This window comes from Mesoplodon bidens, assembly GCF_964165515.1.
Source record: "Mesoplodon bidens genome assembly, chromosome: 2".
In the NCBI taxonomy this organism is placed as follows: domain Eukaryota; kingdom Metazoa; phylum Chordata; class Mammalia; order Artiodactyla; family Ziphiidae; genus Mesoplodon; species Mesoplodon bidens.
The window spans coordinates 83238971-83255514 of record NC_138177.1 but is presented as its reverse complement, the minus strand read 5'-3'; the positions used below and the strand labels follow the sequence as shown (position 1 = coordinate 83255514).

Sequence of the window (16544 nt, the reverse complement as noted above, 5' to 3'; positions counted from 1 at the left end):
AGTCCTCAAACCTCCAGTTTCCCATGCTGGAAAATGCGGCTAAAGCCCTTTACCTTTTGGACTTGTGAGAATTCTGGTGGATTTTATATGTAAGAGTGCTATGTGGAGGTGAAGACAAATTTTGGATTTTAATATTTCTGATTTTTATGCCTTTTCCCCTCTCTGGCATATAGCCAGAACTGTGAGGTCCTCCTGAAAGGACCTTCAGTAATCTTCAGCTACCAAATGAACAGCTGTAGAGACCAAGGGAAATGCCTTGATTTACCAGGTTTATGTTGTTGAGTGGGGAAAAAAATGATAATTTTACTCATGAAGGGAGGAAAAGGTGATCCGCTAGCAGGAGGAACCTACATTGTTCAGACTCCTCTGCTCTCCACATTTTGTTGTTGTTCCTGCTGTGCTTTTTCCATTCAGACCAGGGCCCAAGGGATAATGAATCTCAAACAAGCCGAGAGATCTTTAGCAAGCAAGAGCCTCCTACAGGTTAGCGGTAATGGTGGATGTAGGGCAAGTAAATAAAGCATTTCCTAGACCCTTGGAGACAGAGCCCTGATAACTCTTCATAAATTCTTTCTGTTGAATTAGCAGCATTGGGAACTCTGTTCTGGATTTGGGGGTTCTTTCCCCAGCAGTCACGAATTTGAATTCAGTTGGCAATTCCTCTGCTCTTCAGGGCCCGCACTGATTTCACCAAGCTTGAAGGTCGCTGGAGGAGGCACCAGCCCTTAATGCATTCTTGGGCAAGAGGAAAGAAACAGATTCTTCTAAGGAGAAACAAGACTTAGGCTAATGGTCTAACTGATAACACAGTTGCTACTTTTTCCCCCTTTGTTTTTCTTTTCTTCCTTCCCTCCTTCCCCGTTTCTTTCAAGTTTCACATCTTTACTCATGTTAAATTAATACTTGGGAGTTGATAGGGCCGGTTTTAACTTGCTTAGGAGGTTAATGTTTTCCTTGTTTCTAGTCAGAATTCCCAGAGACATGGAGTGACTTTCTCCTGCAAATCGTGCTTTCCCAGAGTATGCTTGACTTCCCCAAAACGTTGTTAATAATACTTCGTTTTTTAACTGTAGGAGACCTTCAGCCATTGCAGCCTCTGCAGAAGCTGTAATGGGAGAAAGCCACACAGCGCAGCCAGTCCAGGGCCCTCTGGGCCCCTCTGGGGGGTTCCTGGACTCCTCACCACACTCCAGGCCCAGGTCCCTCACAGCACCAAAGGCTGCGGTGAAAGAGGCCCTGCTGTGCCAGGTGGGGGGCAAGGAGAGGCATGAGACAGGCCCTCAAACATCTCCTCCTCGGAGGAGCCCCTTTTGCTAAGGATATGCATTCCCTTAGGTTTCAGTTATTCCTTCCCCCCAAAATGAATCCCCAAAGTGGAAAAGCAGCTTTCATGAATTCACAGCAGGCCCTTTGGATTATCATTTGGGGGTTCTTGAAGCAAAGGAGGGAGAAGGCACTTGGGACCTCCGGCAAGGCCAGCTCAGGCCCTGTGGGGATATGGATAACGGGGCTACCAAGACCACAGGTGGCATTCGGGAGGGCACCAAGAGGCTGGCCGGGGAGGCCATCGCAGGTGGGCGCGAGGGCCTGGACTCGGCAGGGGGGCGCAATCCCTCCTGCGGGCGCTGGCTGCAGGCACATCCGACCCCTCACCCCCATCCCGGTACTTCCCTTAGTCCCAGAGGAGCTTTCCGATGCCCAGAAAGGCCCCTCCGCGCAAGGTTTCTGCCCCGGGTCCGCGGAGATTCGGGGACCCAGTTCCGTGGACGTCCCCGCACCCACCGAGGACCTTGCGTGCCCTCCAAAACAGGCCGGTCACGCAGGGCGGCGGGAGGGGGGCGCGGGAGCTGCATGGCCGCCGAGTCGCCGCTGCCTAGCCAGCCGGCGCGCCCGGGAGTGGCGCGGCCGCGGCCTCCCAGGACGTGGGCACGCACGCCCCAGGGCCCGGCGCCCTCCTGCCGGGAGCCCCGACCAGCCGCAGCCGGCGCGGCCCCGGCCTGGGGGGTGGGGCTTGGGGCGGGGGGCGGAGCCAGGCCCGCGGCCGGTGTCAGGTTGCTCCGGTAACGGTGACGTGCCACGGCGTGGGCGGGGCTAGCACGCAGGTTGCATATTTTAGGAAGTGAGGAGGAGGCGCGGGCTTGAGCTGCGGCTGGGTCTGGGGCGCAGAGCAGCGGCGGGAGGAGGCGGACACGTGGCAGCAGCAGCGGTAGCAGCCCCGGCAGCGGCGGCAGAAAAGGCATCGGCCCGAGCCGCCGGCCGTCTTCCCTCCTTCCCGCCCCGCGGCAGCCCTAGCTCCCTTCTCTCCGCTCCCCCGGTCGCGCTTGCTCGGCCGGGAGCCGCTCTCTTCGTTTCTCTCTGATTCTCAAGCAACAGGACCCGGCGCGGGGCACAGACCACCGCCAGTATGGGGAAGGGGGTGAGTGTCCGGGGAGCCAGGGGAGGGGCACGGGGAGCCCTGGAGGGGAGGAGGAGGAAGAGGAGGAAGTCAGGAGGGCGACCACAGCCAGCGGGAGGCGGAGGAGGAGGAAGCGGCGGGGCGCGGAATGGGTTGGCAGAGCGGCGAGGCTTAAAAGACGACGCACTTTGGAAATGGAGGAAGCGCAGTAATGAGGGGCGGGCGGGGGAAGGGAGCGCCGGGGGGACGGAGGGCGGCAGCGCCGGGCAGCGCGCACACCCTGGAGAGGGGCTGCGGGCCCTCGAGTCCGAGCGCGCCCGGGGTCCGGGCTCCTGGAGGCGGCGCTCGGGAGCCGCGGGCCCGGGAGGAGGTGGGAGGACGGCTGTTGGGCGGCCCCGGCAAGGAGCGGGCCGCCGGCGGCATCCCCAACCCGCTCCTTCCCTCCCTCCCTCCCTCCCTCCGCCCGCCCTCACCTCGCGTCTCTCGCCTTCCTTTTTTTCTCCGCCTTTCTTGCCCCGAGGAAAGGCGTGCTCCTCCCCTTCCCCTGGGCCGCTCTGGTCGGCCCCTTCCCGGGCTGCCGTTCCCGCCGCGGCTCCGGCCCGGCGCTGGGGGGCTTGCGACGCGGGGGCGGCCTTAGGGTCCCAGGCTCCTTCTGGAGGCTCCGGGCTTAGCCAGTTGCCCGCAGAGGCGGCCGCCCTCCCCTAAAGGAAAAAATTGGCTTCCCCCTTACTGTGGAGCCGGTCGGGCAGGCTGGTGCCAGAAAGGGTGTGTCTTTGCCCTAGGATGGCCTTTAAGGTATACTTTTGAGAGCTTTAATGGGCCCCTTTCCATAAACATGGGATACGCCCGGGGCCGCTGGAGCAACTGGAATGGTTATCTTAATGGTGGGGAGGGTGTATGTAGATTTTTTGGAGGGATGATCCAGGAAGGAGCACAGGCTGATCCACCAGGGTCTCCGGGCACTATAAACACGAAAAAGGACGGGAAGCCGGGGCAGTACGCGGTAGGAGTGCCGACCTGCGGAAGAGGGGTGTTCCCGAAGGAACGAGGGGGTCCCCTGGGCAGGAGAGGCGAGCGCTGTGGGGATACCAGAACGACGGCTGGTTCTTGCATTTCTGTAACTTGGAGCTGTGATAACCCGTAGCCACGGCAAGGGACTGGGTGCCAGACCCCAACGGGGCCAAAGTCCAGTTGAGAAAAGTTTATACAAAAGAACAATCAGAAGTATCAGTTGATGGGATAAAATGACCAGGTCAAGAGAATACTGGTAGGAGAGAATCCGCTCCATTGTGTCCAGGACTTGCACAGTGTCTTGGCGGTTAGTAGGTCTTTGAAGGTTCTGAGGGCTCCTCGGTGTGGAGTGAGTGATGGGCGAAGAGGGACGGTGCATTCTTCGGGGACTCTAAATGGATTTTGAAGGAGGTCATTGAAAGGCTTGGACCTGGTCGAGAAAGTAAGGAGAAGTGGGAATGCACAACTTGCATCTTCTAAAAGCACAAAATGTGGAGGGCTGGCTCAGGTCAAGTAGCTGAAAAGAGCTGAGTGCCAGCCTCTGTACTTCCAGGATGAAAACTGGGTTAGTGGCCTGTGCTTGTACCACACTATCAAACCCTAAGTCATTGCAGTAAACAAGCTCTTTAAAGCTCATTTCTTTGTCTCTTTCCCCTCAAAAAAAGCTTATTTCTTGAGCCTCACATTACTGACTGGGGGGCCGTAGAGATCATAGATGTGTACCCGGGGCCTAGGAAGGTGAAGTGATTTGCTCAAGGTCAAATGGTTGGTTAGTGACACACCAGACATTCCTGATTCGTGAACAGCCTGTGGTCTCCCAGCCTGAATACTCACTCACTCCTTAACATTGCCTGATACGCAGAACTCTCAAGTTATTTTTCAGATGAAACTGGGGTGTTTGTGAGGCTGGATTAATGGACCAGAGTGATGTTTGAATAACTAAGTTATGTCAGTAGATCTATATGTCCCTTTCGTAACCACACACATGCACAGTGGTGGTAAAGAAAGCAACATACCTGGGTCGTGGAGGTTCAACCTAGATGTCGTATGGATTTTTAATAAAATGCCTAGTAGCTGGCAAACACAAAATTGAATTGTAACTGGTTAACACAGTCTGATACGCCGCTTATCTGCTGGGTTGTAGTTAGTATTTTGGGTACTCGGATAAATTAAACAAGGGCGGGTGGTGTGTGTGTGTGGGGGGGGTGACTCCCCTGGGATAAAGTTACCCCTTTGTCCCCAGTGACTTACCGTGATAGTCCAAATGTTCAGAAGGATATTTTATGCTCAAATGTTGGGATTTTTCCACATGGGGATTAAAATGTGGGTGGAGTGGTGACTAAAGCCCTGCTGATAATTGGTTAACTAGGAAGCCAGTGCTGGCAGCTAATTTTTAAGGTCATTGTTAATTTCTTCCCCTCCCCTTCCCATTACTGTTGGGAGCCCAGGTTTTGACGATATTTCAGGTGATTTTATTTCTCCTTAAAAATCGATCTCCTAAGCTTTTGGTAAAGAAATGGAAGAACAGCTCCTGCTGAATCATTCCTGGATGAAATAGGATTTTGTCCTTTTTTTCATAACGGGGCGTTTTTGCCAGTCACTTGGCTTAAATCCACAGCTAGGCCTACCACCCACAATCCTTTAGCTCACCAAAGGTATGCAAGAAACTTTCTTTTTTCTCAAGTTTACAAGAGATGAGGGGAGGGGAGATGTCACCTGCTCCTTCACTGCAGTTCTCCATTGTTTGAACATTAACTTAGTTACCTAGAAAAGAAACCATAGTTGACGGATAGTGATTTAAAGAGGAGCCTGGAAAAAGGTGCAGGTGAAGGTTGCACAAGGGATACAGATGTCAGCAGAAATCCTGATTGTATGGTAGCTCTATCAGCTGCCCTTTGGGAGCTCAGCTTGAAAGCGTGACTAAATTCCCTCTGGCTGCTATAAAGCTAGTACTTTAGACTGAAGACATCGCACAGCAGAGTCCTCAGAGTGGAAGGTTGCCCAGGCCTGGCCCGAGCAACTGGAGTGGTTATGGGAGGAACTGGTGACTAGCCCTAGGGACAGAGAAGAAGGTCGGGGATGCATCACACCCTTTGCCCCCGTCAAGTGTTCAGTGTATGAGTGACGAACAGCCCCCACCCCCCTCGCCTTTCTGTACCCTGCTCTGAGGGTGTATTCTCTTTGGGTAACTTACTGTTTGTTAATTTGTAGTTTTCTCTGCCAGTAAGTTTGTAACACTCTGGTGACTCACCTTTGGGTGGGAGGGTAGGAAAGGGGGAGGTCTGCATCATAAGTCGGAGAAGATTGAGAGTAGGCTAAGCCTGACAACCCCCGTCCCCAAAAGGGGGCAAGGAATTTTTTGAAATCCAGTAAAATGTTTATTCAGGTGAGGAATAAAACTTGAAATATCCAGACCCCTGGAAGTGTTATTTCTGAATTGCACTTAAAAAAAGTGAATTCAACATTATAAAGCCCAATAGACTGGATACCCATCCATTCTCCATCCCAGAACCCTTCTAAAGCATTGTTTTCTGATTATTTTAGCAACAAATGAACAGATAAGTGACTTTCTGTTCAGTCAGGCTATGTTCCTTTTTGGGGGGGGGACTGCATTGGGTCTTCGTTGCTGCGCGCGGGCTTTCTCTAGTTGCGGCGAGCAGGGGCTACTCTTTGTTGCAGTGCGTGGGCTTCTCATTGCGGTGGCTTGTCTTGTGGAGCACGGGCTCTAGGCATGCGGGCTTCGGTAGTTGTGGTGAACAGTCTCAGTAGTTGTGGCTTGCGGGCTCTATAGAGCACAGGCTCAGTTGTTGTGGCACACAGGCTTAGTTGCTCCGTGGCATGTGGGATCTTCCCGAACCAGGGCTTGAACCCGTGTCCCCAGGCAGATTCTTAACTACTGCGCCACCAGGGAAGTCCAGGCTGTGTTCTTTCACGTAGTATATCCAAACTTAAGAATGAAAGAGGCTTTAAGGAAGATAGTTTTCGAAGGATTTTGTATGGAAAAGTAAGTAAAATTAGTTTCTTTATTTAAAACAGAAAGTATTTTAAAGCCCTGAAGTGTCAGTTTCTCATCTGGCCCTTAGGTAGAATACTCACCCAAGTGAAAGTCACCTGTGTTCCGTTTAGAGGGGGTACAGGGCAAGTGTGAGTGGCAGCTGTTGTTGGGTTTTTAAAAGCATTTGGCGTTGAGAGATCTAATCTTTATAAACTATGGGTTTTTGCTGTTTGTCAGTCTTAAGTCTTTTCAAAACTAGAAAACGGTTTTTCTTTCAGCTGAAAAAAAACTACTGAAGATTGAAAAGAATGGGACATATTGAATACTATGAATTACCCTCCGAAGGGAAGCTGAGTGGAAGTGTCATTGGACACTGCTGGGATGCTGTTGAATGGCATCTTCGGTTTCTCGTTTACTTTCACTTTCCAAGTAAAAGGCTTTACATTTTTAGAGTCTTGGTCAAAGTCTTGTGAAATAAAATGGGCTTTTCAGCCCTCCGTGAGGGACAGGAGGGTGAACATTTGTGCTGTGGTGCCTTCTTCTAGTCGCCCAGGGCGCTCTGCCAGCCAGCAGGCCAGAAGAAGAAACACGAGTGTCAGATCAGATGGGCTCACAGTAATCAGAGTTGCTGCTTTTGGCCAGCAAAGCACTGGGCAGAATGTTTCCCCATCCCTGCCAGAGCTGTCCAATTTTGGATTCCGCTGAAATTACGTGTCCAGTAAGTGATAATGTGAAGGACAGAGAATTTTAAAATCCACTATTTTTTTAAAACTCTCCTTCGTTTATATATTTTTGGAAAAGGAGCCATAACCAAGTCAGGTCTGAACTTTCTCACGTTGCTATGAATCGAATGTGTGTGAGAGGAAGTGTATTCTTTGGCTGTAGTCTTAGAGAGACTGTTCTTTGCCTATGAGTCACCTCCTTAGTTGTGTTTAAATCTGTTGTCAGGAATCCACAAGCAGTTCTTCACATTTATTTGACTAATGTTTCAGATAGCAGATTGTGTCAGTGAGAATAGAAGCACCCCTCTCTACCCCCCCAACCCACCCTGCAGTTTTTCTCTCTGGTTTCATTTGGATCCTGAGCCAAGGGAATTTTGGCCAGTGGACCCCATTCCTTAGTTCCTTTGTGACTTTACAATGGATTATATCTGAACATTAATTATCTCTGTACCTGGTTTTATTCAAACCCTGTTCAGTAACAGCTGTTAGATGTTTTTGGTTAGTGATCTGAAAAGTTGATCCTTGATGGCTTGTGTTTTTGTCTTTGGGACCTGTATTGTTTGGGGGCCTGATAATCAGTGTGTTAAGGTTTTGTGGATCATTGGGACTTGGTGCTTGGTTTATCTTTCCAGTTTGTCATCATGGTGAGGGCAGGGCCTCCCGCACTTGGGGTGTTATCTTCTTGTGTTTTTCCTTTATCCTCCACATGATGCTTCCATGGTGCCATATTGATTTTATTGGTTTCAACTCAGGTGGCATTTCTCTAGGGCCTGTCACTGCCTTTGTCCTCTTCAGCCCTGCAGCTGTTTTACTTCCCACCCTAGGCTTCAAGGTACCAATTGAGGAGTGATCAGGACTTACTGGAAATTGATTCAGTCCCCTTTTAATGCTTGTGCTGGTTATTAAGCCAGGGTCTCTCAAACCAACAACTTCTTTTGAGTAGCACCAGCTAAAGAGTGGCCTGACAAAATGAAAGAAGGCATGAGGAGGGCAGCAAATGGGGGGAAACAGGCAGAACATTTTAACTCTTCATAACCTAGGCACCTAATGTAGAGGTAGAAAACCCCATTGAAAAAACAAGTTTTTTTTATTTTAAATAACTGAAAAAGCACATTTTTAAAGAGGTCGTAAATCTAAAGTATATTGATTATTTAGATGTTTTAGAATCGTTTTTTGTTTTTTTGTTGCGGTACGCGGGCCTCTCACTGTTGTGGCCTCTCCCGTTGTGGAGCACAGGCTCCGGACGCGCAGGCTCAGCGGCCATGGCTCATGGGCCCAGCCGCTCCGCAGCATGTGGGATCTTCCCGGCCCAGGGCACGAACCCGTGTCCCCTGCATCGGCAGGTGGACTCTCAACCACTGCGCCACCAGGGAAGCCCCATAGAATCGTTTTGAATGATCATGGATGTATACTAACTATTGCAGGTAGGGTGGACTGGTAGGCTCGTTGAAATTTCACATGCAGGCAGATTGGGGAGGAAGGTTAAGCCTTGTTCATTTTGGGCTGAGGGAACCCTCTGGCTAGAGCTGGAGCTGTTTTCTTTGCCCCCTGCTGGCTGATGGGCTGCAGCCCAAGTTTGGAGGGACTGAGCTGGGCTCACAAAGAGACCCACTGCTTTGGCCTGGCTACTTGATATTCCCCACCTCACGGCAGGTTTAGGTGAGTGAGAGAAGGACTGTGAAGGCCAGGTGTCCCTCGGGTCACATCCTCTTCCTTCTCTGCCCTAAACGCTGCTCTGGGCTGCAGAGCCCTGCAGTGCCGTCCTCTTTCAGCCCCAGCCATCTCCACCCTCAGCTCCCTGGCTGGAAAATCCCTTGTACATGAACTAAACTACTTAATCATTTAGGAGCCATCGGAGGTGTGATGAACTGCGATTGGTCATGTCTTATATCTTTGTAAGTTTCAATTGATGAAATAAAAAATGCCCTAAATGAGGTTTTTTTTTTTAAATTCATAAAGACTTTTCATAGTAAGTGACGAGTGGCAGTGATTTACATGTTCATTAAAACCAAGTTATAATAACCTTTGTGTAGTGCTTTGCAGAGTACTTTCACATACACATTTGTATTTGATAATGATTAATAATATATCATCCCAGGGAGACTGGAAAGCCTACCCGCGCCCCCCTTTTTACATAAAGGAAAGATGTAGCCCAGACTAGGCAGTGCCTCTAGGCAACCAGTGGAAACAGTGCTGTTTTTAGGTGTTTTGTTTTTGGATTTGATGGCAGCCCCTTGATTCATCTGACTATCAGAATGCCTGTCTAGAGTCTTTAGTAGTTACACCAAGTGTTCCCATTTTAGGCAGCGAGGAAACTGAGGCTGTCTGTTCAGGGTCGTCTAGCTGGCACATGGCAGAGCTAGAATGACTTGGGACTGACTTAAAAGTACCATCCATAGTCCTGTCCAAAGGGTGTGGACATCTCTGCTTCCAAGTACCCTCCAGACTTTATCAGCAGCAATTTCTGAAGTCTGAAGACCTCTGACCTCCTGGCTGGCCACAGGGCATTGTGCTGATGTGGTGGGAGCTGTGGCCAGACATCACACTGCACAGTTGAGAAAGCCTCTAAGGCCTGACGGGGGCCAGTTGAGATGGGTCCGAAGGCCTCGGGGCAGCTTCAGATTACGCAGACATCAAGTGACTCACCTCTAGGATGGAAGCTTGTCTCCTAAACTCATTGCAGCTTCTTTGTGTGCCTTTATAAAAATTTTTGGGATGTTTCTCTGTACCTTTCAAGTCCGCTTCCCACTCCACCCACTTTAAATTGTTAATTACTGAAGAAGAGGAAGGAGCATCTCCAGCTCTAGCAGGCCTTGCTCATTGTAAGGATTTGGTCTATGTTTTTAAAAAAGTGAACGTTGGGGCCTCAGCCCTGGGGGCTGAGGGTAGGCACCTTCCCAGCGTTGCACACCAGCCCCACTCCGTGTGTAAATTCACAGACAAACGTGAATGGATGACAACAGAGAATAGTGTTAGAATAGTGGGAATCAGCAATTTTGCACAGGAAGCTTTGGGAGATGTTTACTGACTGTGTAGTCTCCCTGAAGTTGGGACAGAATTGAACAAATGAGGAGTTTGGTGCTTTGGAAAGTGAAAAAGCTGCTAGTGAACTCTTCTCCTCTATCAGGAGAAGTCACTGAAATTAATGAAGCTCTAGCAGAAAATCCAGGACTTGTCAACAGATCTTGTTATGAAGATGGTTGGCTGATCAAGATGACACTCAGTAACCCTTCAGAACTAGATGAACTAATGAGTGAAGAAGCATCTGAGAAATGCATAAAATCCATTGAGGAGTGAAAATGGAACCCCTAAAGAAACTAGTTTGGAACAACTAAAAAAAATAAATAATAAACAAGCGCACCTTGCTCCAGGTTTCAACCTTGGTTCCTCCTGTCAAGAATTTTCTCACCCCATCTCCTGAGCACCCTTTCCCTCTACCCAGATCAACTGGTGGCAAAACTCATAGTGAACCGTCGAGAGGATGAAATCCCCAGGAAGCACAGGGCGAAGTAATGACACTTTTTATTTTAGGCTGTGTCACACTGGGCAAGCCCCTGCCCTTGTTGTGACCTCCCACTTCCTAAATTAGAATGGGAAAAACAAATGTTCACAAGTGGCCCTTTGGGGGGGGTGGTATGACAGTGGCCTTGAGCCTCCATCGTACCCTCCCCTTCCTCAGAGACCGCACAGCGGTGCCCAAGGGTGCTGTCGCAGGGAGCCCGGTCACTGCCCGTCTTCCACGGAGGAAGGAGAACTGACCTGCATTTCCTAATGGAAACAGTGGGAATTGTGTGCCCAGTGCCCAGAGGAGTGGGCAGGTCATCGCAGTAGATGTGGGAGACCATATTATCATTCCCCTTTTCATGACCTTTGTTTTTCCCAAATGCTTTTAAAAGAAATAATAAAGAAAATCCTGTCTACCCAATTTTAGGTTGTTCCCTGTCCTACCCTGCACCACCGCACCCCACCCCAAACACACACACACAGATTTTTTTTTTTTGCTTTGAAACTAGTAATTGAGATTGGTAGGGACTCGAGTAGTATTTGGTTCCCATCAAGATAAGCTAGTAGTATTGTTTTACTTGTAGGGAAGCACTGAATTGCATAAGCTGCCTGGTCTTCTGGACATTGCCTAGTGAAACAATTAAAACTTGAAGGAGAAGAAATATCACTTGTTAGCACTTCCCCTGTCTCTTTCACAGATACCCTGTTTTAAACCACCACCCCTTCTATGCCCTGAAGGGATGAAGAATGGGGAGGGTTATTAGGGAATCTTGATTTCCAGCTACCTTAACCATTGACAACTGAGAAGCTTCAGGCAGGAGATCTGTTTTGTAAATGGGGATAAAACTCTGGAACATGTCCAAGGTCTAGCTGCTCCAATAATTCTCTCCCCCTCTTTTGGAGTGGAAAATAGTGAAAGTCGGAGAATAATCAAAGCCTACAGATGGTGAGGCAGAGGGCTTTTAACTCTGATTTTCATATATTGAAATTAAATATGTTTTAATGATACTCAACTTGCTTAATGAGAATTTGTGAACTGGATTTAAGAAATCAATACAAACGGGCTACCTGAGTCTTTTAGAGATCCCTAGTCAATGTCTTTAACGTGATTTTTCAGTGTTGTGCTTCCTTATTAAATATATGAAGGAAGTCCCACTTTAGTTCCTCTCTGGTGGGAGCCCTGTCCTTTGTTTTGTTTGTCTGTTTGCTTCCAGTGTGTGTGATGATGTTCCAGTTTAACTCTGGCCCCAGGGCTCTCCCAGAGAGGCTCTCAGCAACGTGGTTGCTCCTTAGTGGAGAGAATGTGGAGAATGTTGACTATCTTTAGACTTGCTTCATTCTTAACAGATAAGATACAGAAACTAAAGAACACTCTGAAAAAGTTAATGGGCAGGGAACACTGTAAATGTGACCACACAAGTTGAGCAATGTGAATACTGTACATGTTCTCTGTGTTTTGGCAACACTAACTAACCTGGGGCCAGGATCTCTTTAGAGTCTTAAGAGGGTATTTTCAAATTCAAGTGAATATTGTATTTATTTGCAACCATAACAGCTATGACTGAAAGACACGTATATGCTTTGATTTTTTAAATTTATTTTATATTCAGCACAGTACAATTTTAATTTAGATGGTGTTTCTACTCGTTGCTCTAGTAGCTGGTGAGGTACTCCTGAAAATCAGAAATGATTAAGGGAGAGCCACAAATGAATACAAATAGCACCGCATAGCATCCACTGTAAGAAAATTGCTAATATAATTGCCTTTCTTTGCCCTTCTTAGGTGATAGTGGCAGTTTGTGGGCTGGGGGGCCTCTGGAGTGAGGGGCGTCTTCTCTCCAGGGACTGCTAGCCTTGGGGGCACCAAGTTCAGGCTTTGTATAGCTGAGCTCAGGCATTTTCAGCAGGAGGTGGGGGAGTGGAACAATCTAAATTTAAACTGTGGAATCAACGTTTTCTCTAAAAATTGTTCCAGTTTTCAAGAGGCATAGGTGGATCCTTCGAATTGTGTGATAATGCACATGCTTTTTCCTACATCCTGCTTATGTCAAAACATTTCCAGGGACTTTCATTTGGGGGCTTTATTCTCAGGCTGCAGATTGGGGTGGGGACTCCCTTTTTTTGTCTTTCACTTGAAGAATTTGAAGGATCCTTGGGCTGACTTTTTTTTTTTTTTTTTTTTGCGGTACACGGGCCTCTCACTGTTGTGGCCTCTCCCATTGCGGAGCACAGGCTCTGGATGCGCAGGCCCAGCGGCCATGGCTCACGGGCCCAGCCGCTCCGCGGCATGTGGGATCTTCCCGGACCGGGGCACGAACCCATGTCCCCTGCATCGGCAGGTGGACTCTCAACCACTGCACCACCAGGGAAGCCCTGACTTTTTTTTTAATAAGCTGAAAAGGTCAGTGCTCTTAAGGCAAACCCTAAAGATATTTAAAGTTGATCAGAAATGACTTCTTTGCAAAGGTAAGAATTTAAACATCATCATAAAAGTCATTCGCATTTAGGTGTATATATCATTTAATCCTCTCAAACCTCTAAGGAGGTAGGCGCCATTAGCTCCATTCTAGGGAAGAGAACAGAAGAATTTCAGAATTAGTGACTTGCCCAAGGACACACAGCTATTAAGTGGTGGAGCCCAGGGTATGAACCTGTCTGATTCAGAATCCAAGTGCATAAGTACTATACAGTACTCTAAGTTAGAGATGTGAAGATAGTTTCCTTGTTTCAGTGGGGAAGATGGAGGGCCACGGCATGGAAATGTTGACAGCACAACCCTCTCCCCCCATTTACTCCAAATGGAAGCAACTGGCAGGGCCATTCTGAGGCCTGACAGGACTTTCCCATTGGTCTTAATGCCCTAGGGTGCAGATGGCCTGACCTGAGCTAATGATGGCAGTATTCATCCTGGACTGCTGTTGAGTGTGCAGCATTAGAACATATATTTCCATGGATATTAGCCCAGTGACTCTTCAAAATGATGGCTCTCCTAAAACTGCTGAAAATCCTTTCTCCACAATCTTGAGTTTCGAAATGCTGTTCTGAATTCACAACCACACGTTTCCCACATTCCTCTGTAGGTTGGACGTGATAAATATGAACCCGCAGCTGTTTCAGAGCATGGCGACAAAAAGAAGGCCAAGAAAGAGAGGGATATGGATGAGCTGAAGAAAGAAGTTTCTATGGTAAAGTACTAGGAGGAAGATTGCTCTTTGTTCGTCTTAAAAATTGTGTCTTACATCCTTTGAGTGTTATGGTACCCCTCCCCCCAGTCATCCTTCAGTCAGAGACTTGCTTCGTTTTTCAAAGTAAAGAGATTACAGCAGTTGTACAGATTTTACTGAATTGTAGAGGTTGCTATGGAAACTTTTCATTATAAAAGCCATTAGAGGGTTGGACAAGTTACTCAACACTCCGGCATAACCAAAGGTCCACAGAGGAACTGTGGATGATATTATCGTGGGCCTTTGCTTTTGTGTTTCTACATCATACTGCGGAGGCGTCCACAGATGCAACCTGTCTATAATCTGCCTGGTCATCAGAGAAGGTAGATGAGGTCTCGTAGGTCTCTAAGACTGTTGGGTTTCTCTGATGATAGGTGGCAGACAGTCGGGCTCCATCACACAGCTTGGGCCATTCTCCAGTGAAGACTATTCAGTAGGTAGCTGTATGGCTGCCAAGCCATTGGGCAACAATGGTGAAAGTATACTAACTTGTGCACTGAAGAAAAACTTGTCTTCTGAGCCTAATGATAGTGAGGAGTGATGATATTGATGCTTTTTAAAATCTTTCTTCTTTTTTTTTTTTTTAATGGTACAGTGAGTGTTTAACTCTTTTCCTCTCTTTTCTCTTAGGATGACCATAAACTTAGCCTTGACGAGCTTCATCGCAAATACGGAACGGACTTGAGCCGAGTATGTTCTAATTTGTTGTATAGAATCCTGATTTTCCCTATCCTGTTTTCCCCAGTATCACAGGCCTAACCTTAGGGACTCAAGGAGAACAATGACAGCCACCATCTGAGTGTTTGCTACATGACGTGCACAAAGCTTGGGCCCTTTTTTTTTTTTTTTTTTTTTTTGTGCGGTACGCGGGCCTCTCACTGCTGTGGCCTCTCCTGTTGCGGAGCACAGGCTCCGGATGCGCAGGCTCAGCGGCCATGGCTCACGGGCCCAGCCGCTCCGCGGCATGTGGGATCTTCCCGGACCGTGGCACGAACCCGTGTCCCCTGCATCGGCAGGCGGACTCTCAACCACTGCACCACCAGGGAAGCCTTGGACCCTTTTTTTTTGTTGTTACAACATTGCTTCTGTTTTATGTTTTGGTTTTTTGGCTGCAAGGTGTGTAAGATCTTAGCTCTCTGACCAGAGCTCAAATCCATACCCCCTGCATTGGAAGGCCAAGTCTTAACCATGGGACCACTAGGGAAGTCCCAGAGTCTGGGCTCTTATATGCTGTTTACTATTTTGTTTCCCCTGAAACTTTTTGGAAGTGCATGTTATTTTCCCCATCTTGTAGCAGGTGACAGCCAATAGGTGGGAGTCCCACGATTTGAAACTGAAAAGTTCCAAAGCCATGCTCATCCCCTGACCTTGTGATGACAAATCTTCTCTTTACTCTTCTACATTTGTTAAATTGATTATTTCAACTAGTTGAATCTTGAACGATTCAGATTTTTGCACTTTTATCAGCTAGCTCATTGCTGTATGTCAGAGCCTTTGGTTTATTCTATCATTTATTTGAAACTTCTTTTTTGAACAGCTCAAAGAAACTTTTAAATAAAGTATGTATTGTGTATCCTTGTTACCGAGGGGATTTTGATATTAACTTTGCAACAAACAATATAAAAGTAAACAGGCGCAGGGGTGGAGTTTGTTATTTTCTAGACAATCACTAAAAAGTCTGAGGAATGACTAGAGTGCCAGCTAATATGTAGCTATTGTTTCAATAAATTATCAAGAAGTTCTGAGAAGTCTGAGGCCCTTAAGCTCTGAGAGGAGGCCTGACTCTTAAGACCCAGCAGGCAGTTCCTCTCTGAGCACATCACATGGGTTATCTCACTGAAGTTTTCATTAGATTCCTATGAAGTATGTTCTTTGGGACCCTAAGTTACTTATTCAAATGCTGTGGGTCTGTTTTCTTACTTGTAAAATGGGTTGTGGTGAGAATTAAACAATTGGAAGCACTGGATTGATTCAGTGCTCAACAAGTAGAGACAGCTCAGGTGGCTGGTGGTGGTGGTTATTCTGTCCAGGGGTCACATCATGAACTTGAGGCGGGGGAGGGTCCTACATAAGTCCTTGTTTTCCTTGAACCATTTGATGTTCTTTATCCCTTTCCCTATACTCCCTAGTTAACTCCAATATTAAAAATAACATGAAAACAAAATATATATACACACTTCAGGCAAAAATGTGTTTTATGTCTTTTTTTATGAGTTGGTATTCTATGATGAAAGTAATCACATTTCCCCCTCATGGCGGGAGCCTCATGTCTCTTGTCTGCTGTCATTGCATCTTGGTTTTAAGGCCCGTTAGAAAATAGCAGGGCCTCAGTACAGTGGATGCTTCTTCCAGTGAATACTTTTCAACTGACAGGTGTCCAGGGGGTTAGCTCAAATATGCACATATGTGAACCCTTCCCTGCCAGACAAGTTTTTTTTTTCCTCCGGTACACGGGCCTCTCACTGTTGTGGCCTCTCCTGTTGTGGAGCACAGGCTCCGGACGCGCAGGCTCAGCGGCCATGGCTCACGGGCCTAGCCGCTCTGCAGCATGTGGGATCTTCCCGGACCGGGCACGAACCCGTGTCCCCTGCATCGGCAGGCGGACTGTCAACCACTGCGCCACCAGGGAAGCCTCAGACAAGTATTTTAATTGCCGTCCAAAGAATAAAGTTCTATACTGAAGCTTGGCAAGT

General features: G+C 48.1%; 1 protein-coding gene across 1 annotated transcript in view; it reads left to right on the top strand.

Annotated features, from left to right (window-relative positions):
• The first annotated feature begins 2128 nt into the window (after window positions 1-2128).
• Window positions 2129-16544, top strand: part of ATP1A1 (ATPase Na+/K+ transporting subunit alpha 1) — a 33072-nt gene continuing 18656 nt past the window's right edge. Inside the window, exons 1-3 of the mRNA XM_081224323.1 lie at window positions 2129-2416; window positions 13708-13812; window positions 14482-14541. Of these exons, the coding sequence (XP_081080449.1) occupies window positions 2405-2416; window positions 13708-13812; window positions 14482-14541 (177 nt within the window). The 5' untranslated portion in view covers window positions 2129-2404. The remainder of the gene's footprint in view (window positions 2417-13707; window positions 13813-14481; window positions 14542-16544) is intronic.